The sequence below is a fragment of the Athene noctua genome, chromosome 22 (genome assembly GCF_965140245.1).
Source record: "Athene noctua chromosome 22, bAthNoc1.hap1.1, whole genome shotgun sequence".
Classification (NCBI taxonomy): domain Eukaryota; kingdom Metazoa; phylum Chordata; class Aves; order Strigiformes; family Strigidae; genus Athene; species Athene noctua.
In genome coordinates this window covers 9,637,883-9,657,915 of record NC_134058.1, presented here as the reverse complement: position 1 = coordinate 9,657,915, position 20,033 = coordinate 9,637,883, and the positions used below count along the sequence as shown (strand labels likewise).

Below are 20,033 nucleotides of genomic sequence, written 5' to 3'. Positions count from 1 at the left end.
CTGCAGGCAATTGCTGTCTCTCAGCTGGCTTGTGAGCTCAGCCAACTTTCTTACCAGCTTTTCTCTCCTCAGCTCCCACTCAGGGAAATAGTCATGACTTTATTTCCCTTCACCTGTTGTATTTGCAGCAGCTCTACATATGACTGTAAGCTCCATGGGATGCGTGCTGTCTTTTACACCCCCACACAAGCGTGGCTATCTGAGTGTTGGGATGACACATGCCCCCAACACAGCAGTGCTGACAGACCTCCTGGAAGTCACTCCCTGCTCCGTGCTTTGGATCGAGGCCTAATGAACTGCAGTTGTGAAGGGGTTTATTATGAAGCTGACACTTTCACCACTAGACCAAATCTCTCAGTTCTCTACTGAGGTAAGACCCTCCTGGTTGCAGTTGATAAAATCTGTAGGCTGTGGCTGGATGCCTGAAGCAAAGCATAATAGTTTAATTGACCACCTTTTAGATTGGCATATAACTCCTAATAGGTGCCGTCTGTCTGCACAGAGATGGAAACAAGGACTGAAGTGTTAACTGTTTAGTTGAGTTCTGTTGAGGTGAAATACCCAAAGGGCTCCTCTCTGTGCAGAGGAGAGCTCAGCATGACCGGGGCAGAGGTGGTTGATGTGAAGTCATGCACTTTCTTCTTTAATCAGTGATGGGATGATAATGGACAAGTGCATTCAGTTGTGAATTTTCATACAGTATGTGTCTGCAGTCCTTTGGAATACAAATGCTGTAAGCCTCCAGCTTGCAGGGATTTGCTGCAGCCAGAGCCCAGCTGCTCTCTGCCGGCTGCCAGGGGCTGGGCCGCTGCTGGGGGCAGGGTGGCAGGGGACAGTGCCAGCCCCTCCTGCAGAGACACGGTGCTCGGGGAGAGCTCAGCCCTGGGCCTGGGCCTGCACACAGGGCTAGGGGATGGGGCTTAAGATATATGATTAGAAGGTACTACAGAGAGATGCACAAATACTGATTAATAAATATCAGCCCTGCAAGGATTTTAGTCTGGAGCTTGTTTGCAGCCGGACGGGATTAACCAGCTGTGTGTCCAGATTCTGGCAGTTGAGTGCGTGCTCTTGTATGTGAATAGTCCCATTGTAATCCCTGGAAAAAACTATCAGAGTTGTACAAACTTCATGTCTGCCACTGACCTGAAGCCTGCTGCAGGTTACGCAGGGTATGATCTTTTCAATGGCATTGCTTTTATTGACTCGGATAGGATTATTGGCCCCAAGTCATGGTGAGCTGTTTGTATGGACCTGGGATTTAATCTCCTAGGGGAAGTCTCCTTTTCAATTCCTTTCCCTTTTCCTACACTGCAAATTTCTTCTTGCATTAGGCATTCCTACCTGCTGTGAAATGTCTTGTCCACCCACAGCTACATCTGAAAAATGACAATACAGAAGACATAGTGTGTTTTTCTGTGCCTGAGAGCCTCTACAGAAAGATGGAGTGACAGCAGGATGACTGCAGATGATGAAAAAAGATAAGGTATGGTTATCAAGATGCATAGCTAGCAAATTATTTCAGTAGTTTGGATTTATTGCTGTCACTGAGCTTTTGGTTCATGATAAAAAATAATATATAGAGAGAATCTTAATTACAGTTCATCACTTCATTGTTTTAGTCATTTTGGTTATTTTTCTACTTGAATCAGCACAGCACAAGGATAGAGTCAAAATATCATTTGGAATAGAGGGCTGAGAAAATAACTCTACCAAAAAACTAGTATGTTGGGAAGAAATACATTGTTGTGTTGACTATGATCAGTAACGCCCGAAGTGTGAAGGAAGTAAATGCTGTCCATGTCTGGCTCTCAGCTGCTGTTATAATTTCAAAATAATCCTCATCTGAGTGAAGAAAATTACTTCTGCTTTTCCTCAGACTGACTGTTGTCCTCCTGTTCCTCTGTGTGATGTGCACCATGAAGGAAGGAACTAAAGGAACTTATTGCAGATGTTTTTCCGTCTTACCAAGTCCAAAATTCACTTTCAGAGCAGCCCTGTATAGTCACAAAGCTGTACCTGGTTAAAAGATTCTTGTGACATTATTATTAGAAATTGCTGCAGCAACAACTTGCCAAATGAACCGTTAAAAGCAAACCAGGGTCACTGAACCACAATAAAATTCATTAAAGGCTGCTTGGGGCAACACATGGTCTTTGAAGGTCTTTCTCATTTTAACCATTTGTCTCTTCCAGTATCTGTGACAGAGCCCTCCACCTCTCTTTTTATCTCACTTGCATGTAAATAGCCATTTCAAAACTGCAACTTTCTTTTAGTGACAGGTTCCTTTGGTGGTGTGTCACTGTAAAACTGGACGATCTACTGACATGCAGAAATGTGACTTGGGGGGAAACACCACCTTTTACTACTAAAGGAAAGGGTATGGTCTTTCTGCTTTGGGAACTCTTGAGTCTTTTTGGCTCTTGCTCTCCCCCATGAACTCTGAGTACCAACTTTGAGGCTGAAGTTTCAGAGGTGCTAAAGCATTTTCTCTTCAGCTGATGAGAAAGGAGGTCCAGAACTGATTCCTGTCAATAGAGGAGCCACAGTTGGAGCCCACTGTGGGAAGTAGGAGCAGCAGCTTGCCTGTGCCCCAGAGCCTGTGCCGACACTGCCGCCTAGCTTCTGCTTTTGCTTCACTGCAGTTGCTCACGTTCGTCTGTTACACAGCTTTATAGAGCCCCTGGTGGTGAGTCACGGTCCTGTGACATTGACTTCTGCTCAGGTACGTGGGTTCATTCCCACAAAAACGTTTGAAGTGGTCGCAGCAGGGCTGAGTGATGGCAGACGGCTGCAGCAAACAGTAGAGGAGACCTGAAGTGTCAGTGCAGCGAGAAACTCCCAGCCTGTATTTGCAGAGAGGGAACCGAAATTCGTCTGTCCAAATTGTTACAGGATTTTTGGCAGCACCACAACTCAGGCAAACCCATCCTAAGTCTGTTGAGTGTTTCCAGTCACAGAGCACTGGTAGTGTCCTCAGACACGGTACTCTGACAGGTCACCTTCCTTTGGGCTCAGTGCTGTCTTCTGCTTTCCTGCGCCTCTCTCCTACCCTTATCCGTCTGTGTCTCGTACCATGCATAAATCTTTTTTCCTCTTTCACCACAAAATTTGTAGCTTTTGCTTCTTGGTCTATGATGACCTGGGAGCTACTTGTAGTCCTAAGTACTGTCTTTAGGTTTTTATGCATCTTGGTTGGAAAAGCCCTTGAAGCTCCTCCAGTCCAACCATGACCCTCACCCTGACCGTTCCCAACTGCCCCAGATCCCTCAGCGCTGGCTCAGCCCGACTCTTCAACCCCTCCAGGGATGGGGACTCCCCCCTGCCCTGGGCAGCCCATTCCAACGCCCAACAGCCCCTTCTGCACAGAAATCCTTCCTCAGAGCCAGCCTGACCCTGCCCTGGGCAGCTTGAGGCCATTCCCTCGGGGCCTGGCGCTGGGGCCTTGGCTCCAGAGACTCATCCCCCCTCTCTGCCCCCTCCTGGCAGGGAGTTGCAGAGGGCCAGGAGGTCTCCCCTCAGCCTCCTCTTCTCCAGACTGAACCCCCCCAGTTCCCCCAGCCGCTCCCCAGCAGACCTGTGCTCCAGACCCTGCCCCAGCTCCGTTGCCCTTCTCTGGCCACGCTCGAGTCATTCAATGGCCTTTTTGGGGTGAGGGGCCCAAAACTGAACCCACTCATCGAGGTGCGGCCTCACCAGGGCCGAGCCCAGGGCTCAGATCCCTTCCCTGTCCCTGCTGGCCACGCCAGTGCTGACACAAGCCAGGATGCCATTGGCCTTCTTGGCCCCCTGGGCACTCTGCTGGCTCCTGTTCAGCCGGCTGTCAATCAACCCCCCAGGTCCCTCTCTGACTGGCAGCTCTCCAGCCATACCTCCCCAGGCCTGTAGCCCTGCTGGGGGTTGTTGTGGCCCAAGGGCAGCCCCCGGCATTTGCCCTTAGTGAAACTCCCCCAGTTGGGCTCAGCCCATGGCTCCAGCCTGGCCAGGTCTCTCTGCAGAGCTTCCCCACCCTCGAGCAGATCAACACTCCCACCCAACTCAGTGTCATCTGCAAACTGACTGAGGGTGCACTTGATCCCCTCGTCTAGATCATCAATAACGATGTTAAACAGGAGTAGCCCCAAAACCCAGCCCTGGGGGACACCACTCATGACCGGCCGCCAACTGGGTTTAACTCCGTTCACCCCCACTCTTTGGGCCCGGCCATCCAGACAGTTTTTTACCCAGCAAAGTATGTGATCATGCACACACTTCTAGGGCAGTTACAAAAAAATGGCCCAGAATGTGAGAAAACATATTTTGTGTGATTTTTATCCGAGACTGTGAAGGTAAGCTTTACCTAATTCAATACATTTTAAAAGTGGAAAAAAATAATCTTAAAATCTGTTTGAACAGCCAATGTAAGGGAAATGTTTCACTTTTCCTCATTTTCATGATAAAATTGTGTCTGTACACAGTCAAGCATGCCTTGAAAAATTAATAAGTCACTGAACACAAAAACTCACAACTTAGTTCGGTTTTGTATGTAAAGTGACTATTCCTGTCTAAAAGACATTTTGAATATTCTCCTAAAAACTTTAAATACAAGCAAAAATCTGTCCATTAACTTTTCAACAAGAAGAAGGGAAAAATAGAGGATTGTGTGGCTACAGTCTTTCTTGCATTAAGTATGTAGGGTATGAGAGAAGGCAAAAAAAAAATCCTTTGAAATTATGCATCTGTATAAATTGCAGAAAGAGCTGTGTGGGTCAGAAATCTTTTCTGCTCAGAATCCTATAAAGGGCAAAAAGGAAATAGATCTTATATGTAAAATCAATAATTTCTTGTTAGTATATCTGAAATGTTTCAAAACATACATCCTATTATCTGCCCCCCTGGTCCTACGGTCAATGAAGACAGTTTTCCTCAAACAGAAAGCAGGGAGCTGCAGCCAATTGTCAGTGTCTCAAGTTCTTTGCTGGGAAGAGCCTGAAAATGGTGGCATTTCTTTGTTTGTTTGCTTGCCTTTTTTTTTTTTCCCTTTTCCTTCCTGGCCAGTCTAAATGTCTGACAACCTTTTATTTTTATTTTGTAGTTAGCTTTACCTACAGTGCCATAAAAACTAAAGCCCCTTCAAAACCCTGTGCTGGAAACCAAGGAACTGGGATCACTAGGTTTGGGTGCATGTTCTCTCTTGTCCCTCTTGTGTTCTCTTGTCTTTACTCTTGCACCACCTAATGGTATCTGTTATATTGCAAAGTCTCATAGAATATTTTCCATATTATGTTCTGTAGTTTGTTTGGGTTTTTTTCTCTTCATCCCCAAATACAGCAAGATAAATTTCAGGAGATCCTCCCTTCTGAAGGTGGTATAGAGATACACTATGACAAATATTTCATAATCCCTCTGGACTGGTGAAAGTCTCAATGGACACTGAGGACCTATAAGAAGCAAGAGGCTCCAAAGGCGGAGGAGTAGTCTGTGTTGTACAGTGCACCCTGATGCCATCAAGTTATAAAGGGACAGAACCCACCTGTATTTCTGGAGTGACAGGGGGATCCCAACAGCTGACTGTGTTAGAAGCCAAACTGAGTTTAACAAGGAATGAGTGGCAAAAGCACCTCATTGTGACGGATGCAGAGCTCTGTGCATCCTTGGTATAGAGTATCTCAGGAGAAGGTATTTTAATGACCCAAATGGTATTGGTGGGCTTTTGGTATAGCTGCTTTGGAGATGAACAAAACTGAATGGCTGTCAACCTTGCCAGGTCTCTCTGAGAACCCTTCGGTTGTTTTTTCTTGAGTTTTAATTTCCTCTCTCTTTGTTATAATAATATGAATATTATTATTATAAGTAGTAATAGTAATGAAAGGAAGATAACAAAGAGAGAGAAATAAACACCAAGAAAAGCAACTGATGCACAATACAACCGCTCACCACCCACTGACCAATGCCTTGCACACCAGGCCATCAAATCCAGACAGTCCAATAAACCTGATCGTCCCTTTCCTCCACATGGCTGGAGGCAGTGGCACTCTAATCCTGGTCAGAATGTTCGTTACTCATAAAAATGACTTAGAATTCCCTTCAAGAGGATCAGAATCAAGATCAGCCCTTCTAGTCTGTCTGGGGAATTGCCTGCTGGAAATTGGAGGGGCATTTTTCCTGGAAGAATCCCCTTTTGAGATTGTTTTTCCTCGCAACTCACGTGCCCATGCATCTAGGATGGAGGTAGGTATTCCATCCCACTTCCTCGTGTCCTCTCCATGGTCATGCAGGTAGAACCACAGAGTACCCCGTTGTGTGTACTTTCTGTCTTCTCTCTCTTGAGCAGGGCACACCTATCCTAATAGTTGAGATACTGGCTACAGATTGAGCAGAAAAACCATTTAGGGACTTAGTTTCAGATTTATGCTTGCTGCAGACCTTTTAATTCAAAGGCACAGCCTCAAAAAAGTCATTCCTGGAGGTGACTAAATGTGTTAGGTGCCTCTGCATTCCTTCTTAAAGATCCTATCTGCTTAGATATGTGACCTCATCATCCCTGCCTGTTCCTGGGGAATGTCACGTGGGAGCCCTCTTAAGACTCCAGGTGAAGGCATTTGACAACTATTCTGAGGAAAGGCCCCATTTCCCCTAATGCATAAGTGATTCCTATAAATGAGGAACAGGATACCAAACAGGGGAGACACATGATCTGAGTTTTGACAGGGAGTCCTTTTTTTCAAGCTACTTGGAAAAGCTTTTGGGTTTCAAAACTTATAGGTGGACTGAATAAATCCAGGCAGCAAAGTGCAACAGTTCCACTCAAAGATTTAACTGGTATTATCGTAATATTGCCTAAGCAAGACAGAAATGAAGGGTGTGAAGTAATGGACCAAAACTGGTATCAGAGCTTGATATAACTCTGAGATAAAGTAGTAAAAAAAAGTGTAAGCAAGCCAGCCATAATTCTCTCTGGAGGTTTTTTAAAAGAGATGGAGGAGAGAGTGTGTACCTCTTCGCTGTCAGGAATGCAGTTGGATCAGAAGCACTGGGATTGTCCACCGTGGCATGCCATCAGCATGGCAAGCATGATACTGATGGAAAGTGGTAGCCCATGCTCTGACAGGTGTACTGACCCAGCGGTTTTGAGAACCAAGTATGTGATGGGAGGTGGGGTTTCAATCCCATTTCAGGTGTCTCAGTAGATCTTTTTTATTCCCTATGTTTAATTGTTTTCTTACCCTTGGATTCACCTAATTGGATTCCAGGCGTGTTTGTCTCTTGTGACATCTCTGCAAAGCTGCTAGGAGGAGGTTGTTGCTCTATTCTGCTGTTATCACCCTTAACCAGTGTTAGAGGAATTAAGGGCACAAGTGTGAGTTGTTCTGGAGTTGTAAGTGGCTGTTGGCAACGGCAGCACAAAAAGCAGAGAAAGCATAACAGCATAAAAGGCAAGCTTCTAGGGATTCAGATTTCATGGATAAGGAGTACACTGGGCTGGTGGAGGGGAGAGAAGTCAAGTCAGTAAGCAGTCAGCACTGTCATTGAAGGGGTAGCTTCAGCTTTACTGAAATTTTTGGAGTATACAACCAGAGAGGTCTCATTCCTTCCCTACAAGCCCACTGCCTGGGAAGTCCAGGCTGCTTAAGTTTCTGAAATTTCATACCAAGCAGCATGGTGGTTTTCACTGTAGTATTAGCACTAGATTGGAACACAATAAGAAATAGAGACTTTTCTGGTATTAAACTTTGCTGAGATTTAAGATATTTAGTGGTTGACACCCTCTGTTCTGCTGGTATCAGGACACTGGCATGGTGCCTGTTTTTACTTCAAAGCCACAGTATTCCAGAAACCATTTACAGATTAAAGGACCTGAGCTTGATGGCCAGAACTTTGCTGAGTGAGGCATGGTGATCCTTCCCCATCTGTGACATTACCTTGTTTCTGGGTAAGACTGAAAGTCACAGAGAAATAGATTTGCTTCATGGCAGCCTTTATCCCTAATAACAATCCTCGTGCCTCTTAATGTGTGCATTTTAATTAGGTGCTGCAAAAAGCAGCAGCAAGATGACATAGCTGGTCATATGCAGGCACAGCCTGTGTTTATGCCTTGGTCCATTGCTCCCCTCTTAGTACCTGGAATCCCCAGAAGAGGGAACTGACTGGCCAGCAACTGGTGCAAGAGATCGATTTTTTTCTATCTCCTTCCAAATCTCTTTCTCACAGCTCTGCAGCAAGTGGCCAGAAACCTGAGTACTTTCCCCATATGGAGACTGAATTTCAGATGTTGCATTACATCAGTCTCTGCCATTGATTTATTGTAGGCTGGAATGTTTTGCCTGCCTGTGTCATGTTCAGTTTCTCAAAGAGAGAGGGACTCATAAACCCCAGGATCTGCCTGGGTGTGACTGGCCTACTCTGCCAATGAGTAGCTAACTGATAGTCCACTGAGGGTTTATGATATGCCACTAAAGAGTTTAATGGATTACCAAGCAAATGCTGTGTGAAGTCTTTATAAAGCTCCAGCTTCGCACTGGGAGCATAGTGCTCTGGCCTATGAGTTAATCTGAGTGCTAAGAAGAGAGAAAGTTTGAGACACAAAAGAAAGACAGAAAAAGACCAAAGCCAGAGAAAATAAATTATATTCAGGTTAGGAAAGTCTATACTCTGCAGGCACTATGAAAGGCTTTCTTTCTTTTACAGTCCTTGCAGTCCTTACACTGGTGCACAGCTGCCAAGCAGTCTACGTTCAGGTGAGTTTTCTGCTCTTTAACTTGTTGGTATTAGAAGTTCAACAAAGTACTGTTATTATGTCAAGTATCATGGCTGCAACAGGAATCTTGAACTAAATCAATAGACCTGAATTTTTGCTTTGCTCTGGCTTGATATCCAACTTCATGTCCCTATGATTCAGTTGTTCTTTCTGTAAAATACTTGAGGTATTTACTAACATGCTGCTGCAGTTTAACTTTACCAGCCATATCACTGCTCTGAAATCCCTTGCTGACTGAGGCACAGCATTTCCAGATTTTTCTTTTGCACATAACCCCTTTGTGTTGTGAAGCTGCAAGAACAGGGAACACCTCTGACTTTGCAGAATGATGTAAATAGGATGTGAGAAAAGAGAAATAATCTTGTCTCGACTGCTTCTAGGCAGGAAGTTCTTTATGAACATCATCTGCAAGTTTCTGTGATGGATCCTACACATGTCAGATTAAAAAAAGGTGAAAGAAATGCTTAGCTGGATCCAATGAAATATTAATAGGCAGATAAGCTATTAGAGGAGGCTATATCACATTTTCCAAAGTACACAGCACCTATGACTGGTATTACATGTAACATGGAAGCAGCTAAGAAGGTGCTTCAGTGCTCTTGTCTGCACTTGGGACTGTGGACCTGTCTGCAGTCATCCTTAGAAACCATTCAGGAGATTTCAGTTTGATTGCAATGTAAATAACTTCCTCAGAGTACCAAGAGAACTAATATTTCTTAAACAATTCTTGACTCACTTTATATGTATGCAGTAGGTATGCCTTGAAATATCCTATTTTTCTCATTTGGATGTCAGAGATATCCAGAGATACCAGGTTTAAGTTATTCCTTTCTTCCAAACCATTCTTTAACATTTCGAGTCTCCAGGAGAACACATGGCTTCCTACTTAATAAAAAAATCTCAGTTTTCCACTTGGAGGCATTAAAAAAACCCCCTAAACGTGACTAGTGTTTCTAGGTTGGGTAAAAGTGTAGAAAGTGTAGCTCTGGAGTTTTAGCTTCTCTCTGCAGATTCAATTCTTATCTCATTAACCATTAAATCTGTATTTTCCCCAATATATGTGCAGTGTACTCTGCATGTGTGTTGCACTCCTTTCACTTGCACTGCTTGAGGTCCCTAAGGTTTGACTAATTACTTGGTGCACAAAGTTGGATTATGCTCTTATTTTCTGAAATTCTTCCCAAGACTTCCCACTCTTGTACTATATCAGATTCATTTAACAGAATGTTTTTCAAAGCAGAAGTGAAGTTCATGTGACTTCATATCATGTTTTTAAAGACTGAGTATCACTATCTCCACACTTTCCATCACAGATCTTAAATGAATATGGTGGGAGAAGATGGTTTACCAGGTGTAGAGTGAAAACAGAAAAACTAGAGATGTATTATTTTGGCCTGCACTATTTCTGTGATAAAATCTCTTAGTACAGCAACACAGTATGCACTTTCACCTTGGAGGAAAGATGCTGCTCAGATTGAGATCTCTCTAATACATATTTTTAATCTGAGGTGTTAAGGGTTTTGTTTATTTTTTTATTATTATTCCTTTGTTTTTTATCACCAGGACATACAGGTCTCAGGGTTCATTTCTACTTTCCAGTCTCTCTGAAACGGTCCCTGTGAAATTCCATCCTTTTTTAGTTCTCTGTTTTATGCTTTCAAGATCTGTGACCACTATCTGAATCTAGAACTGCATTTATACAGTAAAAGTTAATTTTTCATAGGCAACTAATTAATCTGAATAAAATGGTACACTAATTGCAAGTAGAAAAGAGACTTGTTAAGTACGTGCATGGTCAGAGTTTATCTGGTGTGGGTTTTGGGTTTTTTTGTTTGGGTTTTTTTTAATTCTTTAACACCAAAATTCTGTGATTCTGTAAAAAAACCCCAACAAACCAAAACCAGCTACCTCCCCCATATCTCACACTATTCAACGTTGGGCTTATGAGACTATGAAACGAGTGACGATATTTTGTCTCAAGCTCTATCAGAGTCACTTCACTTTATTGCTTTGAATGAGTAGATGTTACTTGATCAACTTGCTGACCACATGTCAGTCATTAAACTAGGTTAAAACACATGCTAAAGATCAGTTTGAAAATGCTTATTTCTCTTTTAGGCCAAACTGATTGTCTACAGACATAAACAGACTTTATGCGTCTAGCTTAACAATAGCAACACCTCCAATTTAAGTTTATGACCTCAGCAGTGGGACTCACTTGAAACTGAGGGAGTGACCATTAGCAGATTCACAAGGTCTAGCAGTCTAAAACATGGAGTAGTATTTCCCAGAATACTCTCCCAGCCTTCTGAAGCTTTTGATATAAGCTTTGAGTCAGAACTGTCTTGTATTTATGCTGCCAATAACTTGTGTTTCATTAATTGTGTGGACAAGTTTTAAATTCATGGAAACTTGCCACAGTACCTTGGGGTGAGGGATTTCAGCTCTTACCAACGTGTAATGTGAAGGAATAGCTCCTTTTGTGTGGTTAGAGCCTGCCACATGACAGCCAACACTTGAAATTCTCCACTGGTGTATTAGAAGGAAGAGTGAACAAAATAAATTCGCATTTACCCTCATTCAATTCATGATTTTGTAAATTTCTACCACATATTGTCCAGTCATCTGTTTTCTAGGCTGAAGATTCCCAGTCTGTATCTTTCAACCCCAGATTTTATGGGTGTCTCTCATGGGAGTGAGAAGTGCACTAGTTCTGCCTCCATCCACATAACACATAACACATGACACATAACGAAACACAGGACACATCACTGCTGCTCTGCCTTGAAGAGCTGATCATTTTGCCTTCAGTCAACACTTATTTTATCTAGGCTTTGTTTCAACACTTTCTTTTCCCTGTATTATAGTTTTTGGGAGAGCTTATGGTTGAAATGGAATGGATTTGGCTAAGGACTGACTTCCTGACACTTTTTAATTTCTGGTTCTCTCTACATAGGATGGAGACTTGAAATTCTCTCTCGAGTCTGTGAAGAAGCTAAAGGAGCTTATGGATGAGAACAGATACATCAACCGTCGCATGGTGGTTCCCATGTCTAGCTATTCTCCATGTAATGAAAAAGATCTCCCTGAGGAGTTCCAATCTGTGTGCAAAAGAGAAGATGCATCCATGATTTTTGAGAGGCTAAGTATGTAGCTCGTATTTCATAGTTGCCATTTTGGTCACACTTTTCAACCTTAAGCATTCAAATAGCAGCAGGCAAAAAAACGTAATTATGGTTCTGTCACTTTGAAAGAAGCTGAGAGAGTCCATGTTGCCTTTCTACTACCCCTTCTACAAGGGTTGGACTACACTAGCTGTGAGCTCCCTTACAAGAGAATTCTTGCTGTGCTGAGCTTAGCTGTAGCCTGCACAGATCAGGCTGCTGTAACCATGAAAAATGTTCTTCCAAGTAGCTGCACACTAACTTACATGACTTAAAGTGAGAGAGCCCACAGTCTCCTCTGGCTTACAGGAAAAGCAGGGTTGTATCACTCAGTTCTAGCTAACTATAAGTTGTGAACAGGTCCAATTGCTCTCTCTAATCAGTGTAGAAGAAGATGTTTTTCCAGGCAGCCTAAAAGAGGTGTGAGATATAAATGAAGTGAGTCGGTATTTGGCATGATCTGTCTCCAAGACATGCATGGCGATTCTTGAACTGGCTGCTTCTGGCAGGTGCACCCACCTGATGAAAATGGGGGCTTCCTGGCTGCTGAAATGTAGTGGCTGTTGTTTGCCTTTTCCCATGCCCTCCTTCTCAGGGCTTTATGGTATTTTGGGCCCTTGGTCAATGGGAGCTGATATTGACCATGGATCAGATTTGGCTTGGATATAAATGGAGTCCCATGGGGGAGCCATTTTGAGTGGAGCAGCACGCTGTGGTCGAGGGCTCTCCCCTTGGGTCGGGACACTGCCCTGAGAAGTTCCTCGAGGTTGAGAGACCTCCTTTTTTTATGTGAGTGACAGAGCATTTTGGATTGTCGTTAAAACTTAGGAAGTGGTGATAGTTTTGTTCTCCTCTCACAGAATTGTGAATCTGCCATTGTATGTTTGTGGAGTGCTAGTTAATTGTGTTGACAAAAAAATTTTTTTTTTTTTTGTTGTTTGTTCATTTGAGAGCCTCTGCAACACTGCTACAGGGTCTGATTTTTTTTATTTTATTATGTTGCATATATCTGTTGTCCAGTACAATGGACACTTTAGGAGGAAACACTACCAATATAATGAATGTTGTGATGCTGCAAGCCACATCCCCACCACCCTCCCACAAGATGTCCTATTGTTCTCTTGCCTCCACATGTTCCCATTATTTCCCCAATGAATTCAGGTTTTATTTCATTCTTTAAGCCAGATTTTTGCAAGAACTAATTTTACTTACCAGTAATAACTCCAAGGAACATTAAAACTCATAAAACAGTAATGGAAAGGAGCCTCCAAATCCCTTGATGTGTGGCTGTGCTCTCTAAGAAATTCTTTTGCCATCTCACTGAAACCCTCTTTTCTCTCCAACAGACCTGGCTGTCCAAGACCCTGATTTATGTGAAATCTGTGCCAATGCTGCCTGCGCTGGTTGCTTTTGAGTAAAGATGAAACAATCCAAAGAAGATGTGTCAAGCTAGGAAGTTTGTGCATTCATACTGCAAGATCGCATACTTTCACAAATCACTATTTGGGCTCCATCTCCAGTACAATCAAACTGGAACTGCTAACTCATGTAGACATACCAGGGGTAGTCCTGAAGTAGTCAGATAAGGTGTCACCTGCAGTTCAGTTCTGGCTACATGGAGACTCTAAACATCATCTGAGAGGTTTCAGTCCTGCATGAGTTGTATCACACTGGAACGAAAATGTCCTAGGCACAGTTTCATTATCCAATATTTTGTCTGGATTGGAACACAATGGGTGAAATTGAGCAGTCTCCTGCAGCTTTTTTAATATCTAAATCTGCCTGTGGTTTGGCCTCACCCACACCTAACACCCCCACAGCATTGAGTTATCATCTTTTCCAGCCCATGGTTTCCAGCGTGTGGATAACTGTATCTCTACCTGTAGGTCTACATGTGACATGTATGTTTGTAACAGAACTGCAGCAAGTAACTTGTCCCCATGTTACTGGTGTTTAGTAACACTTTCATAGCTAGAAAATTCTCAGTCTGTTACTTGTAGAACCTTTTGCCAATTTAGGGAATGGATGTGGAGGAGCACAGGAACACTTTCTGCATAGTTGTAAGGAAGCTCCCTTCTTTTGACAGATATTCATGTTCATTAGGCTCCATTTAGGAGAAAGGAAGTCCAAACTGCAATGCTGGAATCACTCTGAAATTAAAATATTGCCTTGTGTTTTTATTTATTGGTGGCAAGATTGGGAAAAAAGGATCTGCCCATGTTTATATGCTGTGTATGAAATAAAATCTAGTAATAATTTGGGGTTTTTTTGGTTTATGTTTTTGCTGGGTTTTGGGATAGGGATTTTTGGTGATAGTCTGCTTGCCTACTTGCTTTTCTCCTATATAAGGTCTTTCATGTCTGGGTCTTCACTGGAATAAAAGATATTAATATTGTCCTGAACTTAAAACAATTTGTGGTCCTCGTATGAACCATAGTAATATAAGATGGCATGATAGCTTTTAAATTATTCCCTTTTACTTTTAACTGTTGAATTACTATCTCAATTTCATATATATGGGCCCTCAACTCAGAAACCAAGTTCTCCAAAGACTGTCAATGCTATAGACCATTGACATGCTCTATCCCAAGATCTAGGTAACTAAATCAAAAACTGATGTTCCAAAAAAATAGTATTAGGTGTGTAAATTCCTGTTTCATGGAATTTACACACCTAATACTATTATTTCATTCCACATTTATGTGGATCCTATTTCATTCCACATTTATGTGGATGCAGAAGAAAATTCCCCACATCCAGTACATTGACCACTCCAGGACAAAAAAAATCCAACAGCGAATGCCGGAGAGTCTCACACTAAGGCTTTTCCTGCTGCCTTGACATTGGCACCTCTGGGAAACTGGATTTCCTGACTCAAAACACTACCTCAGCTTATTTTAACCCTAAAGTTATTTCTCTGAATATAAAAAATGTGGCTTATTATTTTCTCTGAAAACTGATGTGACAAATTACTAGGTCTTAGCACAACAGCTTGGAACAGCTTGTGTAGAGAGGACAGGTTATGCACTTTGCAAGGAAAACTTGCTGGCAACAAGACTAGAACCAGTTCCTGCTGATAGGCTGCCAGTGTTCAAGTGGGGTGAGAGGGCTGGACACCCTCATGTGTGTTCTCCCACAAATCTTCTGCCTCTAGATATAGTGCCCTGCCATCAACAGGGGCACCACAGACTGATTATGGCCTAGTGTGTAAGCACTGTCTTGACATACAGAAAAAGGGGGTTAAAGGAGGGACTCAACCTCTGTTTTGCACTTGCTGGGTGACATTTCTAATAATTATACAGAAAGAGGATTGTATCCCTGTGGGGGAAGCTGGGGGACACACAATAAAAGAAACAAACCAAGAAAGCCAAGAAACAACAGGCGGGAGTGGAGTTCCAGTTTTGTAGCAGGCTGTAGAAATCCCACTGGAGGAAACAAATTTTGAGGACTGCATTTTCCAACAGTCTCTGGGAAATGGGGCTGCAGGCACAGCATGCTCAGAGCAGAGCCAAGATTTCACCAGGCTGGGTTACCAGCTTGGCCACCAACACGTTGTCACCTGCACACAGTCTGTGGGAAATACCCTGCAGGCTTCGTGCTTGTGCAGAAACCCTGAGCGGACTTGCTGAACTGCTAATGCAGTGTTAAGAGACTTACTAGACGCTGGAGGTGTGCATGTATTAACTAGCAGGGTGTTATTACTTTAATGGTGAAGATTTATTTGCTTTAAGAGGTAACCCCCATAGAAAAAGTAAAAAGTGCTCCTCCACACAGGAAAGCTGCTGTCTCATCCTCTGAGCCTGTGTTCATCAGCATCACCTTCAAGGCCAGTGTACTAAACACATGCATAACAGAAGAGCGAATGATGGAAAAACAAGATATATTTCAAAGAAATATCCCCTAGTTTTCATTGCCTTTACTGACAGAGGTAAGACAAAGTCTTCAGCCTTCTGCTCAGAAGCAGTAAGCTGCTGGCCCAGCTCAGTTGTCTCACCTAATTGCACCTTTCAAGGGCAGAGGCGAGAAACATCCTAAATTCTAACATTAGCCAGTATCCTCAGGTGTGCCAGATACCCTGAGATTAATAACGTATTTCAAGTCTATTCTTCCTCCCACAGCCTTGACTCAAAGTGTGTCGAAGGGTAAACGGGCTGTTGCCTGATGTGTGTGTACAAAGCTCTGCCAGTCCCAGTGCGCAGGGATCTGGGCAAACATTCTGCTTCCCAGACAGCTCCACTGTCCTGAGCCACAGCAGACATTCAGACACAACCTCTGTGGCAGGAAGGTCTGGACGTGAGAACTGCCTTGTAGCCCTGACTAGATGAAATCACAGGGAGGGTCCAGAGACCTGGATGGGAACATTGTAGATTGGTGTAACAGCCTGAATTTTAGCATGATGGCTTGGACTGAAACCTGGGGGAAGTAAGAAGTGTTAAGCAAATGTTATATAAGCTCCTTCTAATTTGTTGGTCAACATAAAAAAATGCTAAACAGGTGATTATTCTATTTTGAAAAAACACATTTCAAGCTGAGGATAGAACAAAACTGCATGGCATAAACATGCTGACATCACTTGAGAAAGAACAAACAATTGCACACTAACCGCCTTTGTCCGTCTTCATTTTGATTTACAGTTATCAAGGGACAGAAATGTAATTTTAAGAGCATGAGTTTTTGAGAACCTTTGTGGTACAGGACCCTGACACTGGAAGGGATTTTACATAAAACAAACGTGTATTCTATTGATAGGAGAGGCCTGTAAAATCTCACATTGTAGAGAATGATGCTATGAACTGGTCCCAGTATCCTCATCCATGCTAAGAAATAAATAGACTTGTAACAACAACAACAACAAGGACCTACAGACCCTTTTCAGCATCACTGCCATAACCTCAAACCGGTGTGGAGTGTAGTATGAGGCCTTAAATAGAAACATAGAAGAATTAAAAATATTCAGGTGATAAGTAAGGGAAGCTGTTCCTGATTGTTAGATGAATCCCAGACTAAGGAGTTGGGACTCTTTTCAAATGCCGTCAGGCTTTTTTCCTTCCGTAACTGACTTGAGTGGATCATGTTCAAAGCAAGTTTATTATACAAATTCAGTGTGAGTTTTAGTACTTTCCCCCCAGTTTAATAGTTCTTGACTTTCAGAAAATATTTCAGTGGGCAATTTCATGCAAGTGTCCCACAAAGATACACTAAATCCGATTTGAAAAGCCCAGTAACAGGGCTGGACCTGCTGCCTTTGCACGGTGTATTTTACCACAACTATGCAAACGCTTCATTTCTGGTTTATGTCTCTAATTGCAAATTGAAACTATTGCCTTTGCTCTGCTCGCTGTGATGTCAATGGACATGTAATCAGATCAGGAGATGGAAAATCATTGAAAGGTGAGTTTATTTCATGAATTTCCTGCTATGAGCTCTTCTGCCATTTCTAGTATTTCTGTTTCATGTTCACATCTTTGAGAACAAATTTTTCTATGCTATTTAATTCCAATCTTAAAATGTGATTTTAATTTTAGTCTAACACTGGATTTATGAGACATATACAGGAAATATGCATTTTGATGCTGGGCTATAAAAATGGAACAATCTTCCAAATTTGTACCTTGGACTACCATTAACTTCTATGATTTTATAAATTATCTCTTGAGATTTGGTGTTTTCTTGAAAGTTCCACCTCCTGAATTTACAGGATTGGAGAAGAGTTTCAGTTTGCTTTTAACACAGAAAAGTGAGAGGTTTAAGCTTTTTCATTAGGAATGCAAGGTTCAGGGTGTGTCTTGACACACACTGAGTACAAATCATGCCAGGATTTTATTATTTTAACATGGAGAGCAGAGCCCCCACTCCAAAGGCTGAGCTCTGAACTCCTTCTCTCTTCCTCTTATCTATATATGAACCCAACTCTCAGGGAACTAAATGGGTAAGAAAGACCACGTATCTCTGCCTGGCCATAGCCCCTGATGATCAGGACCCCAACCCATAGAATAACTCCCCAGCTTGAGCTCAGACCTGTCTCTTCGTTATGGACCTGCCTGGTGATCATGGGGCTCTATCTGATCTTTTTTACTGTCACTGGCCCCAAATCTGGTCCTGACCTGTACATTGACTTCCTGAATTAACCTCAGAACTGCCTCACCACCATGTATTCTGAAAATCTGAACTCTTGATTGAACCTGTCCACAGACTTTGGGTCTGCCCTGCTCAACTCACCCAGGTGCTGTAGGACTGTGCTGTGGCTGGTGACACCCCTGTCCCACTGGCCATGGGAAAGCCCTTGGTTCCCAGCTCCCCATCCCTTTGGGAGCAGATGGCTCTCACTGTGCTCTGACAATTCTTCATGATGTTTATGTTTATAACCCAAATGTTAAGTTGCATGAAATCCTACAACAGCAAGAACTAGTTTTGACATAGTCAACTTCTTGGCATCAAGCCACAGTCCAAATGCCTTTCTTCAAGGCCTCACTGGCAATTCCACTAAGTAATTTGTATTATGAGAGAAGATCAGGTTGGTTACCTCATTTTTCACCAAACCACTAGGTTTGTGTTACCTAACACATCTTTCTAGTTTCCAAATCCATTATTTCCCCCTTAAAATCCTCTTATTATAAAGTCATTCTTTTCTTTCACTTCTGTTCTACAAGTGATTCCTGAATCACAATTCTTTGTGGGGATGGAGAGCCAAGGGGAATCCCATGGCTGGTGGAGACAAGGGCAAGGGCCTCACCAGTCATGGCACAATCCCACAGTCCCTGGCTAAGAAGACCATGGCAGACCCAGCCATAGCCAAAATCAACTAAATCCAGATTATCAGAAGAGTTTATGATGAAGAGGCAGGGCTGAGGTCGATCTGGGAAGTCAATGTGCAGGTCAGGTTCAGGTCCAGTGATAGCAATCAGGAGCTAATACTGCCCCATGACTGCCAGGCAGGTCCATAATGAAAAGACAGGTCCAAAGTTAGCCTGGGAAATCAGACCATGGGTTGAAATCCCTTTTAATGGGGTTCATAAGCACAGGTATGTCTGTGGCTGTGGTGGAAACAAAGCTCAGGCAGGGACTGAAGCCCATGGGCAGGGTGGAGACCCCAGCTGAGATTGGTCAGGACCCTTAAGGACTATTGGTGCCCTCAGGGCCCTGCCTTCATCTTGATCTAAAAAAACATTCAACTTTTTCACAGATTCCAGTGGCTGAGAGCTCTCCCACTTGCAGGGGAGAAATGGCTGTTAAATCCCTCAACTCTTCTCACTCTTCAGTAGTTCAAGAGTACCCGAGCTTTTTCTATGAAAAAGGCCAGCATTGCAAAAAAAATGATTCAGAAGCCTCGTTCCTAGCCAAGGTCATCATGTAGTCACTTCTTATCACATTAAGATATACTTCGATTCACAAGTTAATCTTTTCTTTTAAAAACAGCACTTGGAGAATGTGACCCCCTCAAAACCAAAGTAAAGGGACAGACTCCATTCCTTATGTTACCCAAAAATCATATGTGTGTCCAGTGTGCAATGAACCAATCTTAACATGCTCAGGGAGATACTGTAATTTATTCAGGCTTGGGTGCTCAGTGGACTTTTCCACAAATCAAGACCACCAGCAGGTTTTTGTGCTCCTTCTATACACGTAAATCAGGAGTTAGTACTTTTCCATAACGTGCCTATTGGATACTGATTGGTTAGTGATTAACATACAATTACAATATGTCTTAGCTAATGCTTCTTATACTACGTATGCTCAGGGGAAGGGTCTTAACCCCAGCAGGGGTCTTTTTGGCCACTGGGTGTGTTTTTTAGTATTATAATGAAGGCAGTTCACTTTCAGGACACCCAAAAGCTGGTTTCATTGCCAATTTAACTGATCAATTAATCACTTTGTCAGGTTGTCAGATAACTCATTCTCAGCACAATTCTATGCATTGTCTTTATGGCCCAGGACATTCTAGTTATTTTCTAAGGTCTGAAGAACAAAGCCTGTTCTTTATAAATGTCAGTGTCTCAGCTGATCCATCTTATGATTGTCCCCAGGTGTGCAGTAACTATGGCTACTAGCATAATCATTAACCATTAAATTCAGTGAATATGAAGTATACTATATCACTTAGATATAGGCTTAGATTTCACAGGTGAGTGTCT

At 42.9% G+C, this 20,033-nt stretch overlaps 1 protein-coding gene across 2 annotated transcripts; it reads left to right on the top strand.

The window, feature by feature from the left end:
* Nucleotides 1–172: 172 nt before the first annotated feature.
* On the top strand, nt 173–13,315 carry LOC141969309 (guanylin-like). 2 transcript variants are annotated; one of them, XR_012635030.1, is made up of 3 exons: nt 173–370; nt 8,668–8,717; nt 11,694–11,753. XR_012635030.1 is itself a non-coding variant. In XM_074924935.1 (3 exons), exons 1-3 carry the CDS (start codon nt 8,643–8,645, stop codon nt 13,313–13,315), a joined length of 333 nt encoding a protein of 110 aa, XP_074781036.1. The 2 variants fall into 2 exon arrangements, 1 of the variants encoding a protein (XP_074781036.1); XM_074924935.1 differs by lacking the exon at nt 173–370 and adding an exon at nt 13,248–13,315 and having other exon boundaries at nt 8,643–8,717; nt 11,694–11,883.
* Nucleotides 13,316–20,033: the final 6,718 nt, after the last annotated feature.